Raw genomic sequence first — 22292 nt, forward strand, 5'->3', positions numbered from 1 at the left:
ATTATTGAAATAGAGTAGAACCATATGTTAGTCCCGAAATGATCTAGTTTATGTCAAGTAGATGTTAAACCCCATTTCTATCCCTTTCTCTAATTATGCAAGAATGTTCAAACTTGGTGTAGATGAATGATGAACATTTTCTACTGGAGTTAATTACAAGGCATTCTTAATATTGTTTTAAGATATTGTGTTAAGAGATTGATCTAATTATGGGTATTGTTAACTTTATGCTTTTCCGCATATCGGAATATTGGTCCCTTTTGTTCAAAGAGCGCTCGCAGGTCAAGATTTACTGGGTATGGAATTGACTTAATTATGATATGATTGAGTTAGCATTATGATACATTGCTTAAATAGTGCAGTTATTGATGAAGTCCAATGTAATAAGATATCAGCCTAATTGTGTTTCTACTCTCCACTGCCTGCTGTACATCACTTGTAATACAAGATTCACGGGGACATCAGTCATATGGTATTTTGTTTCAGCTGAACAAAATTTGTACCCACTCCACTGATAATTTAGTTGATACCCAGTATATTTTATTTGATCCTCTTGGATTCTTGTATTTTTCTATTCAATGTTTGCAAATAAAATGTAATAACAATTATTGTCTTGCGTTTTGAAAACACTGTTGTTGTGCTTATAAAAATGTACAAAAATCTGTAGTTGGATCTTTTAATATAAATATTTGAACGTGTGATTTTTTTCTGCACATTGCGATTTTATTGCATCAGTTGAACGCAATGGTGAGGCAAATAAACCAACTTTGATAAACTAACTTATAAAAAGTAGCCTATGTTACTTTTAAATTTGGTCTTACAAAATTCTAGTCAGTAGTTATTAGAAGTTTTTGTACCGGTAAATCAAAATTGTTTTTAGATAATGGATTAAAAGTCATTATATATATAGACTTCACATGAATTTATTCATCCTTCCAAACATCATTTCATTCGCATTTATTTATTCTTCAACACCATTTCTTGTTAATCCAATTGTATACCCAATCAATATTACCTTGTATTGTAACAATGAAAAGATGGTATTACCGAGATTGAGATCTATCGTGTCGAGGCAGTGCTCATATCACACGTTATCTCATATCTTTCATAATCTTATCCTCTTCGGTAATATGATGCATTACCTTTGGCAGACATCCAAAACACGTTTTAGCCGCTCAATTTCCTCTTGCCTGTAAATATGATAAAATTGTAAAAATAAAAAAGGGAAGGCGAAAATACTCACAGGAAATGTCAAAGTGGTAAATAAAATAAAAGTGGCTAGCCATAAAAGACTTACCGGAGTCACCGAGCATTCAAAATTAAATTACTATCAAAATAAAAATGAAATTTTTACCGCTCTTTTATAATGCTGCTAAAAGCCTTGACAGATACGGAGACAGGAAGTAGGCCATTTACTGCTAAAGAAACTTTTACAAAATTATAACAAATTTGTCTACCATTTACTGATTAAACTAATAAAAAAAATTAAATTTATGAAATAATTCAGGTATATCAGTATATTAAGGAAAAACATTTTTTTTTATTAAAGTTTCAGAGGTTTTAGGTTACATACAGATTTAAAGTGATAGGCTGTCTGTGTTCTGTCTTTTTATCAAATAAAATATATTTATTTGAAATATTGAAAAGAGTATGAGACACTATCTACACTACATCGCAAAAGATATGATGCAGTTCTTTGGATGGTATGAAAAATTGGGTCTCTGTACACATTGGCATTGGTAGCACTGCTGTCCAGACAGAATTTCCCCTCTTAGTACACTTCATGGCATATGCTCGTCTTCATTAGCCCCCCCCCCCACCCCTATGGAGCAGAAGAGTAGGCCGTTAAACCCCGTTTGATTTCGAAGGTGTGAGATTTCCCATAATTATGTGATGTCATAACCCCAGGTTTATTTTTCTAATGACTATCAGTAATATGAATTTTCACTTACCATTTAACTCCTACTGTTAGTTTGAAGGTTGCTATGACATCCAGTAGAAAATTTGTAACAGATACCTTGTCTAGAGATGCTGTTGACTTTAATACTTTTATGTTAACCTACGCAGTTATATTTATATTCTTTGAAACTGAACTAATTAACCAGAGCAAGACTATATGGATCTTATATAATAAACATAGCTATTCAAACTGTCAGAACGCTTGTCAGTTTTCTCTTTCAGGCAGCGTGTTGTTTCAGAAATTCAATTATCTTTTTTAAAAAATCTAAGGGATTAGATTCAATTGCTACCACTTATATTGTCAAAACTAGTGAAATATTTTATAAGTCTGTTTCTGGAAAATGTTATCAGTAAAAAAAAAATGAGTAGCATTTATTCTGTCATACGGTTTGACATTTTGATGCATTTTTGGTTCTGCAGATTAACTTTACTGCACACGCTATTTTTATAAAAGTGATATGATAAAAAAGAAAATGCTTTTATGACATTTTGATGTAGTTCTTGATATTTTTAAAATGACATTTATTAATGATAATAGAACAGATTTAAATCTATGATTGCACTGTTATTGAATAGGTGGGGGGGAAGGATGATCTAGTGGTTTATGATTCCGCACTCTACGTGACCAGTAGTAAGGTCGTCTGTCCAACCTCGTGGGTTTTCTCCTGGTCCTTTGGGTTCCTCCCACTGCTAAAGACCCCTAAGCGCAGACGAATTATTGAAATAAAATTTAACCATATGTTAGTCCTGAAGTGACACACTTTTCATGTCACTCTGATAGGTACTGTACCGAACTTGAAAAACCCAGGTGATTCTGCTAGGTCCCTACCAATTAGAGAGAAAGTTGTTTATTCAGCTGTTCTTTAATATAACAAAAAAAATTTTTGCTAGATGTTGGATAAAAATAACTTGTCTCAAAGCCTATAGAGACTAAGCCAGAATTATACGGACTGTTTTACAGTAATATTTATCTTATTATCTATTGTTCTGTGCTGTCTCATGGGAGATATTAGATAAAACATAAAATATAGCTACAGGACTAGATGAACGAATATAATAAAACTACTGGTCTTGAAATATTTATGATCATATTTTTTATGACTTTTTGACCATATGCTGTTGTCCAAGAAAGATATAATCCTTGATTGAAAAGCAATAGTTCATCTTTACTTCTTTAAGGTTGTTTGTTTCTTCCATACCAGCAGTATTTTGGTTTGATATTCTCTTAAAATTTATTTAACCCCATGTCATGCAGGGAGGGGGACAGTCTAGGCAACGGCCCTCAGTATCGATATCAATGGGAATCTAATCAAAGAATGAAATTAAAATGAAGTTATATAAAATTTGAAATTATTGCTGTTAACTTCTTTGTACAAGGTACAAGCTGCCCTACATAATTTGAATAAAGAGTTTATTTAGTCTGTTTCTTCATATTTGAAATGTCTTTCATTCTAACATTTTTCATTACCAGGCCCAATACTTAATCCTTGTGGTGTTTGTGTGTGTGTATGTCGGGGGGGGGGGGGAGGGTACAAACGTCTGCTTACTACGGATATATCTTTGTAGCTACAGACTTTGCTCATGCTTCAATGTTTATGTTTGTCAGTTTATTTTGAGAAGCAGAAAAAAAATCATTCAGCTCAGATAGCACCACCAAATATATAAGTTTTAGAGAAACGAGTGGTTTTAATTCCATATTTGTATTGCACTGCATACAGTTACAAATATCAGACGCGAAACTGAATAAGTTTGCCCAAGGATGCTATGTAATAGCTGTAAACGATTGTATCCAATCAGTCTGAATAGGCAATAGAACGACCCTCCATGTCCAGTCTGGATGTCAACATCTATAGCAAGTAAATGTCTCAATCACCATCTACATGCCACTTGTACCCTACTAACCACTGATGTTGTGTAATCAGCCATGTTGATTCAATCTCTCCAGTTAGTTCATTAAAACAAGAAGAGCTCTCTGGTATTATTGTGTCTGACAGAATAACTTATTTTATAATATCCAGGGTATAAAGGTCTCATATTATTAGATAGGTTTATAAAGAAATTTAATGGTTGAAGTTCTTTTACGATGTCAGATATTAATAGGTATTATTATGTAGGGTTTGAACTAAGAGAATTAATGAACTTTCAGATTTGAAATACTTGAACCATCAACAGAATCATCACTTCTCTCCAGTATGGCACTCTACAATTTCTAAATGGTTCAACTGTATTTCAATAATTCTCTTACATGTAGGTGGTCTTTAGCATTGGGAGGAAACTGGAGGACCCAGAGAAAAGCCACCAGTTTGGAAAGCATGCAAGAAGGACAAAATGAAGAAAACAGGGATGTGGTGACCACAGTAAGGGGGGGCGGAACCCAAAATGCCTGAAAAAATTTCAGGTTTACAGACAGAGACGCTGGTCTTCTGCAGGAGATAAAGCAGCAGAGCTGTATGGACTCCCCAAGAAAATTTTGGAATATTTGATGGCCGCAAATGCGTTTTTCTGCCCAAATGCTTATTCCAGCCCATCAACACAGAAACTTCAAAGTGGTCTAATATAGCCTAATTAAGGTGGCTGTTTCGAATTCCAATCAAACAATCACTTGTCTACCAAACCCAAACGCATTTTCCTGTTATTCCAGCCCGTGAGTACATCAACTTCAATGTAATTCAATATAGCCAACCATAGATGGCTGACCTGAAACCCAAACAACCAATCATTCGTCGTGGGGTATGGGGGCCTCGCCCTCCCAGAGAAAATTCTACCCCATGAGTTAAGCACCTCCGAAGTTTTCCAATGGTTTTGTAACTGAAATCCCACTCTATGCCAACTGGAATTCCAACCATCCAATCAGACTGTTGCACCTGCATTCACAAATAATAATCGATGCCCAAAAAATGTCACACAAAGTAGAGTGGCTCCCGACAAAATGTTTTAATCCATAGTCAATTCGTGGTATTCAATTAAAAAAAATGGTCAAATTAGAGTTTTGTTAGATTTCAGGCACTTTATTTGGCCAAGTAGATCAAATAATAATGGGTTTTTTTCTCACTTTTCCTGTGTGCCCAAAAAGTCAGATTGCCTATGGTGGTGTCCCCTGATTTTGTATGAGAACAAGATCCTGAGAGCTCACCCAAATCCTTTTTTTGTGGGGATCGAGGAGGGTTCATGGGTTCTCTTCTAAATAGATCAGTTAAGGTTGGAAATGTTTTGCTTCTCAAAAATACATACATAAAGAACAGGAAATTTTTAGTAACATTAAATATTCAAGTAATTTAGAACACTTATGTTTATGCTTTAGTCAAAGAGTTCTCACATCATGTTGAAGCTTGTTTTAGCATGTTATGTGATTTCTAATGATAATTCAAAGTACTGGGATCAGATAAACTTGGTTCCTTTTGGTTATTCAACCTTTAATCAAAGATAATGAATGACAAGTTCTGGTTTGTAAGGGAAAAAGGGTAATTATTTATTTATAGAATTAAAATTAGCATATTATAAATAAACAGAAACAAAAGCCTAACTCATGATCTTTATTAGAGCTAACAGCAGATATAAACAGTGTTGTGCAGGGTGACAGTCTCAGACTCAGGCATCATCCATTTCAAGGGTGGTTGTAGGGGAGTTTGGTGGGGGGGATTTAATCAAAGAGTGAATTTGATTTGAAAAAAAAATATTATTTATTCTGTTTTTATATATTTAAAATGTCATTTTCTTTTTCACATTTCTCAGTACTCGGCCCTATGCTAGAGTCTTGGAGGCTCTCAATCAAGGAGTTGGCCCCTGGGCATCAACAAACCTTCTCTGTATCCCATGATTTATGTGGAAGATAATGATACAATGATCATATGTTACTTTATTGAGATTTCTAGTTGAGAAACACTGCATGTTCAGCTATGGTTTTGAATTGATTGATGATACTCCACATTTTGTATTATGAAGAATTAAACCGTATTGTGTTTGTGTCAAGTAGGAATGGTGATCTTAGTTGTGGGTTAAAGCAAATCGGCCCAACCTGCAAACAAACACTTAGCTGACATTGGTGTCTTAAAAAGCCATGATGGATAGAGTCAGCTGTGGTCCCTCTCATGAAATATAACCTGGATAGTCTTCATGTAACTTTCATAAGGCATTGATTAGACATAGAGACATTACTCAAATTGGAAATACAAAATGAGAGTACATTGTAGCACCAAATTTTCTTCATAGTTCACTGTATGGGGTATGCCCATCTTCATTAGCCTGGTTGTTGCAGAAAAGTAGGATGTAAAACCCCATTTCATTTCATTTTATTTGAGTAGAATATTAAACTTCATTTCACTTTAACTCTGTTCCATTTTTTTTTCCATTCATATTTAATTACCAGTTATAAATGACTTAACTTTAATTTTATTATATAATCAACTTCTCATTTTTCAACTATTTCAACTAATTAGATCATTAATTTTTTACTATTTTTAAGTTACATTTAAGAGTCCTTGTTAGTTTGAATCAATATCTTTTACGAATAATTGTAGTATTATATTAAATTATGTCTTAGACATCTGTAGTCTTGGAGCCATTCAAATAACGGAGAAAAATTAGTCAGAATCTTTAAGGATCACTGTTTACATTGACAACCATTTTGTTATCCATTTTGATGTTTTCTTCTGCTGTTATTCGAAGACATTGAGGTATATTAATTTTGATACAATTATATAGCCCCCGGGTTCCATTCACTTGATCTGATATGTGCTTTTGTTGTTTGTTGTGTCTGTATAGGTCTATTGTGTCCTGTCCGTAGGTTTGTCTTGTGTAATTGTTTGTGTGTGGAGCGGTCCCCCTCCACTTACTAATAACTTCTAAGAGTGATGCAGGCACCCTGAACATACTAATAACTTCTAAGAGTGATGCAGGCAGAACAATATATTAAGAGAGTCTAGACAATAGTGACAATCTCCACTTGGGTTGAAATAACACAACTCGGAAAACGCTGGTGTAAATTAAACCATTGATACAAACTAGGCTGTGATTTTCTCCAATAGACAAGTCAACAGTTTGTTTTCAAATTAATAATCGTAAATAAGACAGGTTAGTACAGAGAAATATTGATAGTACTCTGCAATGGAAGAGAGAGAGAGAAATGGGGTCTTGATATTGGTTTGCAAAGCCAAGCATTTCTGGTGAACAAAAAATCATTAAATATTATCTAGAGAATATTATTTAGGCGCTAAAAAGACTTAAAGTACAATTCTTTGAAGTGACAACTGGACTAGACATGATGATCATCTAGCATGTGTTCTTCAGAAAGTCAGCGTTCTTACTGGAGAAAAGCAGCTTACATGTTCATCCAATTCTTTAAAATTCCTGGCATAAATTGGATTTAAAATACTTCTTTGCAATCTCTCTTGATGCCAAGCGTAGGCATGCTGCAGACTGATACCGTTTGCCTTATCTCTCAGAATCAATATTGGTTACCGGCATAAAAAACAGATGATAACACTATTGATATAATAAAACCAGAAGTATTAATTTTTTACCAAGGTACATATGGTATCCATTACCCATGATATTTTACCTATATAGGTAGATCTAGTGGTATATGTACAAATATCAACTAAAGAAATGATAGAATTCTCGCTTGGCTGGCTGAAAATATTGATCTTGGCGTCCGACTATACACTATAATAACCGATGGAGTAACGAAGGCATGTTGGCTGTTAGTAGGACTGTCTATGCTACAATTCCATGTTTAGATGTTCGGCCTAAAATGTCAGGATGTTCCGAAGGATTGGTTCACTTGTGGAAACGGATCATTTACTAACTCATCAAACAGTCTCTGTAGACGTATGAATATAAATTTGCCAAATCAACAGAAAATGTCATGATGGTCTGGAGGATCATTACATGCTTGATTCATCGGAATTAGATTTTTTACCATTTAAAGGAAACCGTTGTAACCATATGCGTTAACCAGTTTCCTGAAAAATGTTTACAGCAACACTATTTAAATATATTGTCATTGAAGTCTCATAGAACTTTTAATGATTTTCAATCATTTATCAAAATTTTTGAAGCTTCGAATGATCATCGAATCAAGCAATAATGGATTAAAAAAGTGAAACATAGTGTTTGATATCAGCAATCCAAGAGTTTTCTATGGTGAATGGATATAAGTTTTAATTTAAGGCATTGACCTGCTAAATTTTTCGCATTTTATTTAATACAAATGGAATATTAATCAGTAGTATGTGATATGATGTTAAAAACAATCTGAAACTTTGATGGGAATTTAGGCAACGGTGTAGGTAAAGAGCCACCATATACATCGGTCTATAAAATAATTTGGGACACACCACACATTCACGCCAAATGCTTAAATTTGCAGTAAGTTCAAAACTCTATGCAAGACCTTTGTTGTATTAAAAGTTGTGAAGAAAAGGAATGTCATAATGTTATTTAAATTCTAAAATAAATTTACCATAGTTCTTTCGTTTTATGAAATACCAACTGTGAGCTATGCAGTGTGGGTTATCCTATAGCATCAGTGGCTAGTATAGTGAACTGAACATAATATTTAATTGAAAATTCCTTGCAAGACCTTTGGTGTATTAAAGTTGTAAAGACCAGAAAGGTCATCATTTTCTTTAATTCTAAAGTTTCAACAGAATCGTAGGCTGTGTGGGTGATTCTATAGCTGTTGGTGGCTATTAAACTAAACGTATTTAATCTGTGATTAGTTGTTATAATGGATTAATGTCTGCTGGTGCCATGAAGTGGAAATTACTGAATGGCAGTCTGTTTACAGGAAGTGGCCAGTGTTTCATCAACATTGTGCTCAATTTGTTGACAAATCATCTGTGTTTGTGTTAGCAATTGTGTTTATTTTTTGCCATGTGATTATTGACCGTGTGTACTTCTGCCTTTTTTATACCAGTAAGTGTGCTCTTTTACTTGTAATCAATTTATCACAAATTGCTTATTATTTAGCGTGATCCAGAGATTAGGGAAATGTTACAAGTTAATTTCAAAAATAGTTCTTTTCCATAAATATTTGATCAGTTGATTTTTTTTTTCTTCATTTGTACAAAGTGAAGGATTAGAGTTCGCAAATCATCAAATGATGAATGGAAATTATAGATAGTACGATTTGTCTTTAGTCGAAAATGCTGTGAATTTTTTTTTATAAAGGAGTTTTCCAAAGGATTTACTTGAAGTGTTAAGGCTTTGTTACCTAGGCTAGGCGAATGCACTTGAGGAAAATTCTTAAGGTATTATTGTTTAGAATACGTTATCAGATAGAATTAGTCTCTAACTAAACGTAATTGACACAAGTTAAGACAAAACACTTGGGTAACTGATAAGAATTTTTTATCTGTAGTTTAGGGTTTGAATTGGTTTATCTTTTAGAATACATACAGGTGTGTAGAGAACTATGGACATGTTACAGGTTCCTGTTAGTTTATTTGTGAATTTGCAAGATATTTTTGGCAAGTGCAGAACACTGCATGCATTACAGGAAATAAATTTCTCAGTACGTTTGCAGTATGTATCTCTGTAAATGGAATAATTATTGTACTGTAAATGAAGAAGAAATACTGACATTTAGTTTTTGCCAATTGCTTTTCTACTTTTCAAATTCCCGAGAGATTGCATTTGGTTATGTTGGTGTTATTCTGTTAACATATTTTTATATTCAAGAAATGTTGCTGGTTCTCATTGGATGCCAGAAGGCAAAGTGTTAGGTGGTTTAAATTTTTTGTTAGTGCTTATTCCAGATTCAGGAATCAATGTTTTGAATAAAATGGAAACATATTGTAGAAATAAATTGATTTTGTTTTTCGGGATGAGGGGTTAGGTGATAAAATGTGAATAGGGCATTTAGATACTAGAACATGGTCCATTTAAACATCAAGTTATAACATGGTTTGAAGCATAAACATTAAGTCACAAGGTCTGCCATTGAGTCAAGTGACATGGTTGTGACTCCCCGCTTGTACATGACAAGGAGTAGAGTTGCCTGTCCTACCTCGTGGGTTTTCTCTGGCTCCTCCGGTTTCCTCCCACTAGTAAACACCCCTACATGAAAGGGAATTATTGAAATAAAATTGAATGGCATGGTAGTCCTAAAATAACCTAGTATATGTCGAGTGAACATAAACCCCATTTCTCTCTCTCCCGCTCTGTTTCCTGTTTCCTGTTTCGAAGCTTCCATTCCATCTACCTATTCTGGTACGGTTTCATGATCTAAGACCATTAAAGTACTTTAAAAAAGCACTTCAGCAGAACCAGGCCATGTTATTTTGGGAAAGTATATAAATCTAATATTTATTGTATCCGTTTGTATTTTGAGTTTTGTCTTCTTCTGTTGATGGCATGTTATTGGGGAGTTCTACTGACCTTGTGATTAATCTAAACAGTAATGATGCCACTGTGTCTATTATGTCTGGAATTGTATTTTTTAGAAACCATGTTTTCACAAATACTATTCTACTGTATAAAATCAATAGCAATCGTAAAACTAATAACTAATGGTACTTTGATATATAATTTGTTGACATGTCGACTTACAAGATTATATTTTAGCACCTTTTGTTGGATTGATAAAAAAAAATAAAAAATTCACAGATCTAAATTTCCATGGTTTTAGGAGCAGAGTCATTTAGCAATAAAAAATGTTTAATGGGAAAAAACTGCGATTAAATTACTTCGCGAGAGAGAGTTAAAAACCAATTTGAAAACCTTCAAGAGATTCATGGGTGTTTCACAACGTGCCAGGTTAGCAAAAATGTTTTCATTCATTTAAATAGATATTAAACAAAACAAAACAAAACACTGGTGATTGAAACTGGGTTCTTTCTGTTGTTCCGGATGTCATGCTTTATGTTGGTATAATGGGGTTTGAGTGGTCGAATACATGAACTTAAGATCATTAGGTCTGTAATGGATTCAATTGTTGTGTTTTTTTAACCCAAGCTTGTATGCTACAAGGAGTATGGTCACCTTTCCAATCTCAGGAGTTTTCTCTAGGTTCTCCAGTTCTCCATCTTTGTGTTGGTATAATGGGGTTTGGGATGGGGTTTGAGTGGTCTAATACATTTACTTAAGATCATAAGGTCTGTAATGGATTCAATTGTTGTGGTTTTTTAACCCAAGTTTGTATACTACAAGGAGTAATGGTCACCTTTCCAACCTCAGAAGTTTTCTCTGGGTTCTCCAGTTTCCTCCCTCTGCTAAAGACCCACCCCCACCCCCACCTTAGCACTCTAATTAATCAACCCTAAATTCTTTCTTTGTTATATTAGTGGTCAATGAAAACTTGGGGTATCTTCGCATATTGCAAACTAATTTTTCAAACTATTTGCAAACAGTTGTTGGGGATAATAATCCAATTTGTCTGAAAGCCAAGTTTTAATTCTATTGCTCATTAAATGTTTATTTTTAACATGTTTTGGGTTGTGCCAGTTGAGTTTGTTACTTGTCAAGTGACTGTTTGCCATGTGCCTCATCATCTTGCATTAAGTTGGCTAAATTAAAAGGTGGTTAGCTTCATTTATCAAGATTCTGTTTGCATTAGGTGCAGACATTTGTTTGGATTTTTGTGCGGCTAATGCCGGGTGTGATGAAATATTACATTAATTCTTGTTGAGAAATCCTAACAGGTCTTGTAGAAGCTGTTCTTTTTCAGTAATTGTTTTAATGTAGAAGAATTGAACAATTCCCAATGGTCTATTTTATGAACATTGCAGCAATTATTTAGTTGTTGCAGAGATAATTAATTGTTGAGGATCATTTTCTATGGAGTTTCTTCTTTGGTGGAGCAACAGTAAAGTACTACAGCTGTTAACACTTTGAAAATTATTAGGATATTTGTGTATGGAATATCAAAATATGATTTGCTGTGATATTTCTGATATTTTTAACAACATTGGTATTCAGTTCATCAGTGCAGCGAAGTGTCAAAAAAGTGTCCATCCAGTATGAAGCTATCACAAATTAATTAATGTAATGGTGCAAATTATGGTGCATTATAATGCTGCTGCATATTATAAGTTGTGTTCTTTCTGATCAAAGGAATTGGTGAATTTGTATCTTAAACATGTATAAAAGAATGGCACTTCAATTATGATGAATGTTGATGTACAGGTACAGTAATTAACTTGTGGCGGTACAATATATGAAAGTTGAATACAAATGCTTTCTTCATATTTCTAAGACAATATTATGTGGCATGCATGTCTGAATTGGACGTATTTCAATTTCTAAATGCTAAGGGTTCCTCTAAGTACACGCCAACATTTACACAGGACGTCAGGTGTGTGACTAAACACTGTTTCCTGTAGGAAAATCACAAAATTTCTCAGCCAACACCAGGATCGAACCCGAGACCTCGTGGATATCCAGTCAGCGCCTTACTCATTGAACCACTGGTGTTCCTTGTCGGAATTGGAATAAGGTTGAAAATGTTATGTTTCAGTTAGGTATTCTGTCTGTGGCAGGTTGTTTAGAATAGTTGTTGGTTCATTACAATTAAGTTATGTTTACACTACAGATAAAATGATTAACATATAAAAAGGTGATTAATACTGGAAATATTTGTTAATATGCCAGCGAATTTTCAGAATATCTTTATAATTAATATCGCAACTTTATTTATTTATTCATGCTATGCTATGAGATATTAACATATGGCATAACTTAGCCATCATTTTATAAGCAATAATAATGTAATTGAATGATGAAGCCGTTATATGATCTGATGTAATGGTCTGTGAATATTCTGAAGTGATTTCTTATTGATCGGGAATTTAATTAAATATTAGACATGTTATAACCAATTAAAAAAATTTAATTGACAACATGAGGCCCATTAAGTGCAGTGTCATCATGTTTGCCGATGGTATCAATCAACAGGTGGTAGTCCTTTAACAACCCAAATTATGTTCTGCAACTGTAGTTTGTTAATTACATTCTGAGTATTACTGTCCTCCCATTATGTTAGCGTTTGTTTTATCCCTATTTTATTATGTTGAATCCTTATTTTATTATGTTGGATAAGAGTTATAATAGTAAGTTCAGGAGGACAGCACTGCACACAAACAAAAACGAAAAGACTAACCTGTGGACAAGACAAGAAATAAACAAATATCAAATCAAGTGAATGGGGCCAGCGGTAAGCATTCAAGGCAGTTTTTATTTATTCTTTCCTTTGCTTACAAGTGATGAATATCATTGAAGTTTGTTACATTAGCTTTTATTACATCCCCATTTTATTGTGTTGAATAAGGATTATAAGGATTTTGACATTTTTTTGTTTGCTCAGAAGTGGTGGAGACGTCTACTAAGAAAATGTTTATAAACTAAATCTCTGGTGTTTGTCCTTAAGTCTGTTTAGTATTATTATGATGTACACTCAGTGGAGGTTCCACTATTGCTTAACCAAAAGAACAAATGTTTTTTTTTGCTATAGGAACATTTACCAGTATCCTGAAATAAGTAGTTCTTATTACTTTTACCAGCTTAAAAAAACTGAAATTGTGCTGTATCATATTCCTTGGAAAATGTTGAAATTAAAGAATATATGTACAGTTAGAGGAAGGTTCAATTGGGACCATAAAACAAAGCCCACATGGGTATTCATTGGCATTTACATAAAAAAAAGAAGCTAGACAATTAAAATTCATTGTAACATTCTTAAGGATGAATCTTGTATTTTGATTGGTCAATTAGACACCCTCGATAGGACAATAACACCTCTCTAAATGCAAAACAGGAAGTGTTTATCTCCTAAATGAAGAGTATGTCAAAAGCTACTGTCCTGGCAAAAATTCCTGCATAGCACATTTCATGGTGTATGCACCAGTTGGTGCAGAAAAGAAGGATGTTTGATCCCATTTTTGAAATAGGTTCATGTACACATTCTGCTTGATGGGCTAAATACACATAATATTGGTGCAATTGATCATACATTATTTACAGAAGAGGAGACCTTCAACCTGATGTGAATTGACTGGAGTAATATTGAACATAGAATAGATTAGTTAAATAAGAAGAACAATTGTAACAATCAATGTCGAGATGTCTAGTTTATATCAGTTAATACAACTACTGTTAATATTGTTAGAGTTCTGTAGACCCAGTTCGTATAACATACTTAACAGTAGGATCACATGGCACATATTATTGCAATTGGGTAGCTTCATTTATGTAGGTTGTTTTCTTCATGAATATAGGGGTTTTGGTGTTTGAGTGATCATAAGGTCTGTCATCGAGTCAAGTGGTGTGGTTTCCATTCCAAGCTTGTATGTGACATGTAATATGTCTGCCTGCCCATCCTCGTGGGTTTTCTCTGGGCCCTTCCACTGCTAAAGAAATCTACGTGCAAGAGGATTTTTGAAAAAAAATAATTATGATATATGAGTCCCGAAATGACCTAGTTTGTGTTGAGTGGCATCATTTCTCTATCTGTGTCTTTCTTTATTGCATTTGATTGTTGCTTTCTTCGTCAATACTCTGTGGAAAGAACGTTTAAGATTCCAGTAGAATGCAATATTTAAATTCCTGGAATAAGTGTACCCTCACTTAATGTGCTGACCTCAAACAAGAAGATCTGTCAAAACTTTCAAATAGAACATGTCTTTATAAAATGTCCATTTACCAGTATTATTTCTTTGTGTAAATTTTAATATTTCAAAACGTTTCAGTTAAAAAATTTCCCCAAGTAAAATAAATCTTTTTTTTTCTCTTTCACTGTTTTAAATGAATGTGCTATTCTTAGAGATGCATTATGTAAGAGCTAAATCTGCCTATTGTATGTCTTTTTTTCTGACTTCAAATGTTATATAAATTATTATTTAGACATTCATTCACATGTCAAACCTATTATCAACCTCTAGAACATTGGATTGTCGAGATTTATAGGACTTGAACACCCACAAGATTTAACAATAAATGGATAACAATCAAAATGATCTACGCTACACATCTTCAAACAATAATAACTTCACCCAGAATAAAGTAATTTGAGTGAAATATTCTATATATTCATTTTTTATTGTCTGGGGATCACGTGGCTAAGGTGCTGGCTCGATGGCTTGGAGGTCGGTTGTTCGATCCCTGCATTGGCCGAGAAAGTTCATCCAGATTTTCCGGCGTGGTTTCCCCTTGTCAGTGATGCAGGACGGAGGGCCTGGCAAGGACAGCTGTCTAGTTGTTCAGATGGGACGAAAAACCGAGGTCCCTGTGTACATATTGGCGTGGACGTAAAAGATCCCTTGGCAGTTGGAATTCGATATAAGAGTAGGCCGTAGCGCTGCTGCCCTGGCAAAATTTGCCTCATAACTCACTGTATGGCGTATGCCCGTCTTCATTAGCCCAGTTTAGGAGCAGAACAGTAGGACGTTAAACCCCATTTCATTTCATTTCATTTTTTATTGTCTATTTGTGAACTATTATAGCAAGAATGACCAGCTCTTTATCTAATTCTTACATAATGCATCTTTAAGGTAAGATATGTAGGAACAGGATGCTCCCTACCTTATCTGAAACACTATTTTCTGTAGAGTTTGAAGCTTTATGACATTTTAATAACTATACATGTATTCAAATTTTGTTTAGATGGAAATGAGATTGACACATACAGTCGCGTTTTAGACTTCTTTGAGGAACTTGACTGAAAAATGTTTGAGGACAGCAATAGAAATGAAATTTAGTTTAACGTCCTAATTTTATGCCCCATTCGGGCAGATGAAGAAGGGGGACAGCAATAGGTTTATAACATTGTAATGTAGCTCATAAGTATGTCTCTTAATTGAGTAATAAAAAGGGAGCCTTTGATGTTTATAATTGAAGCTTAAAGGGTTTGGCGTAGTAGATTAATATTGAAGTATTACGTTGGTCCTGGATATAATAGTATTGGTCAATAGCCTCTACTCTTAAAACATAGCAGATGTTGTATGTAGCCCTAACATTACCATTATTCCTGCTAGACTTAGATATTGGTACATGGTTCTGTAATATGCTCAAACTTAATGTTCAATATTCAGTATTGGTTTCTACCATGTGAAGTTTATTGCTGATATTGGATATGGTAATCTCCATGTACTCTGTGATACTAGAGGTATAGTGTACCATAGATGCCGGTACTACTGTGAGATAGAGAGAGATTCCATGGAATTCTGTGTCATGGATGACAGTTTTATTGTCATTTTATTGTGATTTCAAACCTAAATGGAAAGATATGGGCCAAGATTTACTAATGGATTGTGAGTGATTAAATGTTATTTTGTTTGTCCACTGTGATAGGTATACTTGTGGTGATATTTACTACTTATGAGGATGCAGAACTTAGATTACTAAAGTGAGAGAGAGAAATGGAGTTTAACGTCCACTTGACACAAATGAGGTCATTTCAGGACTAGCACATGGTGCAATTTTATTCAATGATTTACTTGTGTGTAGGAGGCTTTAGCAGTGGGATGAAACCAGAGAAAACCCTCAAGATTGGACAGGCGATCCTATTCCTTGTCACGTACAAACTTTAGAATAACTACAACTATTATGAGAACGGTACAAGGTTGGCCAGAAAAGGTTCAATTTCTAGAACGTAAGTCTCAAGAAAGGGAAAGTTCAGATCATTTGGTATTGCTTAATTTTGTCGAATTCGTTCATTGGATTTTGTTTCTTGACTAGTGGTTAGGACCATCAATACTTCTTATATTATGTGTTTGAAGTAGCTTTATTAAACGTCTGCTTCCACCAACGTGATATCACAAACAAGCTCTGTTATATTGATAATTATAATGCTTTAATATAGGTCCACTGCCTAAAACTGCATTATTGCGTGTTGACTAAATACATAAAGGCTTCACTATAATATTCTTCAGCGCTTAATTGCCTTGTGAATTTGGCCAGTTTGGTGTTCAGCTTGAAGTGATGATGGAAAAGTATGAATTTCTAGTCAGGAAAGATATTGTTTGTTATTGATATCATGCTGGATCTGTATACAAAGCACAGTTGGTTAAAGGATATAAATATAAGGTGGCGCAACTCAGTTTCCAGTGGTGAAAAAAAGATGGTGTGATAAACATTGGTTGGACTTATTTATTGCTGTAGCTATTCTCAGTGGATAAATTTCAAAGGTTTTTTATTGTATAATCTGTGATGTCTTATAGAGGGGTACATATATCTTTCAGAAGTTTTAAATTTACTATAGAGATCCAAGGCTTTAAATTACAATATCTATCAAATCTCTCAAGTATATCTCATGAATATACCATGGTACATTAAACCTTTATAGAATCCGATAATTTTACTCTGTGGACAATATTCAAAGACAGTAGTTTTTTTTTTTTATTTGAGTTTTGTTCATACTGGTATGGCTGTTATTATTTTCTAATATATGTTTTCTCATTTTCATCGAAACTTATTCTCAAAAGAAAAGGCATAATATTGTGAACGGATTTTACATCTCTATTGTATTGTAAATTTGAAACAGAGTTTATCTTCTATTGTAAGTTTGGCTGAGTTGTAGTTTCAGGGAGAAATCTGATTTTTTCATAAAGAATATTTTCCTGTATTTTGGATATTGTTGTTCTTTACGATATTGAAATTTGAACATAGTTTAAAATAAAACAATAAAAGTATGTTTTTGGTCAGATAGATTGTGACTTCTGTTTAAGGTCAACTTTCCATGTAACCAATTCCGTCTTCGGGAAACATTGATGTTTCCATGCATAATTTTTTGCATTTCAATGTGTATTGAAAATCCCTAAAGTTGTAGGAATCCCATGTAAATGATGTCATAGTTAAGGATTTCACTTTACAGTATGGATGCCAACATTTTTTAAAATAACATTAACACACCATGTCCCAAAATTCTGCTATGTTCTGCCATTTTCAAGCTGCATGCAGGATGAGTGGTTGTCTGATTTTTGTTTTGTAACCATCCCCTGAAGCAAAACATCTGATTGGACATACATGCACATAGTAGATGAGAGCAAAAACACTGTCAAAAAGTTGCTAATCAAAATAGCTTACATGGAAACGGTTAAATTGCATTAGCGTTGGACCAACTTTTTCATCGGTGGAAACATGTACATGGAAAATTGGCTTAACACCGATCTGTTATTTTACAGGTTATTATTCTGCATCATGGCAAAAGATACAACAAACCAATGAGAATTGTTTATATAATTAATAGTGTTTCAAAGAGAAACAATTTTCATATAATGGAACAACTAATCTACTTTAGAAACCTCTGGTGATATTAAAACATTTTAGTCATCAAAATGAAACGGAAGAAATGTTTATGATATAGATAGGTATTATTCCATCATTAGAGATTTCTTTACACAAGAGGATATTGCGTTTATTAAATGGATTAATGAAAGTGTAACAAATTTACATTTTTATCTGATGTACACGGTTCGCGATGGAACATAATTGGTGTAAATATTATGTTATGCTATTATAAATACAATTTAAGTGATGACAAGGTCAAAGAGTAAAATCTGATTTTTTCATAAAGAATATTTTCCTGTATTTTGGATATTGTTGTTCTTTACGATATTGAAATTTGAACATAGTTTAAAATAAAACAATAAAAGTTTCACAAACCCTTTAATAACTCCCTTAAAGAATTCTGAACCGGATTATGGTTCTGCTTTTAAAACGAAAGAGTATTGAAGTTATATTAAGGAATGGTTAATCAAGTTGACTCCTTCACTTCTCTTTAATACTTTAATATAATGGATTATTGCTCAACTACTCTTTCCAATTTCCTGGATTACTTGGCCTTTGTTCACTGTGTATAAATATGACAACCTTTGTTCTAGTTGTAAGATATTACAAAGGTTCTGATAGATTCTACTCTCCTGAACCCTTCAGGTTATCGTTCCTAAGGAACTACTCACGGATCATACTGAGTGTTATGCATTGATTATCCTTATATATACATATTAAACAACAGGTGCAGTACAGCTACTACTTATATATACAAAGTATCAGTGAACAAACTTATATTCTTTTTAATTCAATTGATAACATTCATAAAAGCTGATTGATTTGATTGATGATGTTCATAAAATTCCTGTTATGGTGTGGAATTAACAAATTCAGATACATGTTCAAAATGGAATTCACAAATTAAAATAGATGTACAAAGTGGAATCAACAAATTTGAACAAATGTTCAAACTGGAATCAGAAAATTTGAATAGATGTTCAAACTGGAATAAAAAAAATTTGAATAAATGTTCAAAGTAGAATTAACAAATTTGAATAGATGTCCAAAGTGGAATTAACAAATCTGGATAATGTTCAGAACCACCTGTTCTATATTCTGAATGGAATTGTTCTTCAAAGTGACATACCAGTTATGCAAAGTGTCTATACCAATATATCTGCTGGGACTTTGAAAACAATTTGCTCAAATTTGTAACTATACTCTAATTGATTATAAAATATCTATTCAGAATTTGTGCACCTACCTTTATTTTATTGGTGGCAAAATACAATGTTCTAAGATATCTTCTCCTATTGAAAGAAATGATGTAAATGTTTGCTCAAAATATGATGTGCATCAAGACTTGCCTAAAAAAAAACAAACAGCAATTAACTAATGAATGCACTTCTATCAAAATGATACACAAATATTGGTAAACCCTTCATCAAATGTGTGTCGAAAATGAAATATTTAAGGAAATGTGTATGCCTGATATATGATATGTGTTAGTTTGGTATAATGTGGAATATTATTGACAATAGATAGGATTATTGTGTTATTTTACGATTATATCGTGGAGTATTGTAATGGCCTCGGCTATACCTAGACCTACCAAAATACCTGTACCAGCGGCTAAACGAGAATCAGCCATTATTATTAATAGAGACAAGACTAAACAAAAGGTGAGATTTATTATTTATAGATAATTTGTATTGTTTGTCAATGTATTATGGGAGCACTAGTGGCTCAGTGAATAAAGCGGAAGTTCTGGGGTTTGATCCCGATGTCGGCTGAAGAATTTCCAAGGGATTTTCCAGTGTGGTTTCCCCTCGTCGGTGGTGCAGGGCGGAGGGTCTGGAAAGGAACAAGGTCTAGTCGTTCATAAAGGGTTGAAAAACTGAGGCTTGGTGTGCATGTAAAAGACCCCTTAACAGTTGGTATTCAATTGCTGCCTAGTAGGAGAACAGTAGGATGTTAAACCCAATTTCATTAATCTGATTGGAGCAGGACATTAGACCACATTATATCATGCATTTAGTATATCAGTTATATTATTAAAAGTGTAGGACAGGTATTATTCAGAACAGATTGGTACAACTTGCTACCTCTCCAATTAAAGTTTAAGCTTAAATTGACTCAAAATAGCCATTGGTTTTGACTGGTTTCCAGTGGCTTAAGGAAAAGTGTTCTTACTACTTCTAAGGAATGGTGTTTTTACTTCCTCTAGAACATGTAATATCATTAAAGTATAGGACATGACCTTGGGGCCTGAAGATATGAAATTTTGTAAATCCCAGATTGGTACTACCTCTCCCAGTTTCGGATTTTAGCTTAAATTGGCTCAAAATAGCCAATGGTTTTCAATGGACTAAAGGAGGGTGTTCTCCCTACTTCTAGAATGTGTAATACCACATGGAATGTCATTAACCCTTCATAACAAGCAGTTGAGTCATCTGTCCAACCTTATCAGTTTACTCCGGGTCCTCTGGTTTCCTTACATGGCTAAAGACACTTATATGCAAGCGAATTATTGAAATAAAATTGTACAATATTTTAGTCCCGAAATGACCTGCTCTCTGTCTCTCTTTCTCTGATATACCATTTGAAGACAGATAACCTGTCTCTTGTAACATATATTGCGTTAAATAGGAGTTTTAATTATAACACACTATTATTAGCCTTAATTCGAGCAACCTATCGGACCTCAGGTTCACCATTACAATATACATGTAGAAACTAGTAACAGATAACTGGACATTAATTACCCTGAAAACTTCAGACAGAATCAATATCTCAGTCTCCGCTAATCACACTGTCTGGCTTTAATGATATAAACCTAGAAATGTAAACCTCTGATAAATCAGTCTTGGAAACGAACATATGTATCTTGACGAGTGTGAAAGCCACAAATTATTGAAACTAAGGTTTTAAAATTTATGAATTTTAAGTACAAGGAAGTACAAGGACAGTCTCTGTCTGATTGATTGTAGAGAGGGATCTTCTATATCTATAATTAAAACCTGTCTTTAGATTTAGATTGAGAGAGAGAGAGAGAGAGAGAGAGAGAGTCTAGCAGTGGGAAGACCAAGACAAAACCCCAAAAATACTGAAGATGCCATATTAGAGCAGTAAAATAGTTGCTTTATTTATTTTATTTGCTGTATTTGGATTGTAAATCAATGTTATTTTTTTATTTCCTTTCCACATTTGAAGTGAATAGCAGTAATTCAGTCAGTCATCAATGTTATATTTAGATACTGATATCAGGAAAATTGAGATCAGAATTCATGTCAAAAACAGAAACAAGATTGATTTAATATCTGTGGGCTGATTTGTAGTAAAACCCACGCATATTGTTCCATATATCATATTGAATAAGTTTTGACTGACCTTAAAATATTATCATATTTATTACAAAGTTCCAGATATATTTTATTAGGGCCCATTAACTTGCTAATTTCGTTTGTGAAATATCCAGGAATTGGATTTTTATGCACCCACATCACTGTTTTGATGACTTAGCTCTTGTAGTTATGTTCAGTAGTCAATTTCTGGAAAGCAACATGTGTACCTATTTCACCTGTTATATTATCCCACACTGAACGAAGTAAGGAATAGATAATTGGTCTCAATGCAATAAGTGAAGGAAATGGGGTTTGACATCCTAATGTTCTGCTACATCTGGGTTAATGAAGCCAGGCATATGCTATGGGGGGAAATTTTGCCAGGACAGCCTTCTTTTATTTCGATTTCCGAAGTGCTCCCCAATGTGTTCACTTGGGCCTCGGTTTTTCAAAATCCAGGGCGACCTTTGGTTATCGTGATTTCTTGACTATGGTCGAACTAACTGAATCCGAATTTCATTTAGTCCGACCATAGTCCGAAAATACTGAACCAGGCTATTGTGGCATGGTTCGAGTAGTTCCAAAATGGTGGGTGTCGATGAAACGTAAGTGCAGAATATTTAAAGAAGAATCTGTTTTTGTTTAGTATATGTTTTTAGTGGTTTCTAATTCTATGAGCCATCTTTGATCAGACGGTGGTCCAGACCATCTGCATTCGGTTTCTAGTCCCGACTACTACTCCGGAAAAATTTATAACCGAAGGTCGCCCAACCACAAAGGACTTTT

General features: G+C 33.8%; 1 protein-coding gene across 1 annotated transcript in view; it reads left to right on the forward strand.

The window, feature by feature from the left end:
• The first annotated feature begins 19722 nt into the window (after positions 1 to 19722).
• LOC126811771 (neuron navigator 2) overlaps positions 19723 to 22292 on the forward strand; it is a 341849-nt gene continuing 339279 nt past the window's right edge. Inside the window, exon 1 of the mRNA XM_056098693.1 lies at positions 19723 to 19844. Within this exon, the coding sequence (XP_055954668.1) occupies positions 19749 to 19844 (96 nt within the window). The 5' untranslated portion in view covers positions 19723 to 19748. The remainder of the gene's footprint in view (positions 19845 to 22292) is intronic.

Source organism: Patella vulgata, chromosome 2 (genome assembly GCF_932274485.2).
Source record: "Patella vulgata chromosome 2, xgPatVulg1.2, whole genome shotgun sequence".
NCBI classification, from domain to species: domain Eukaryota; kingdom Metazoa; phylum Mollusca; class Gastropoda; family Patellidae; genus Patella; species Patella vulgata.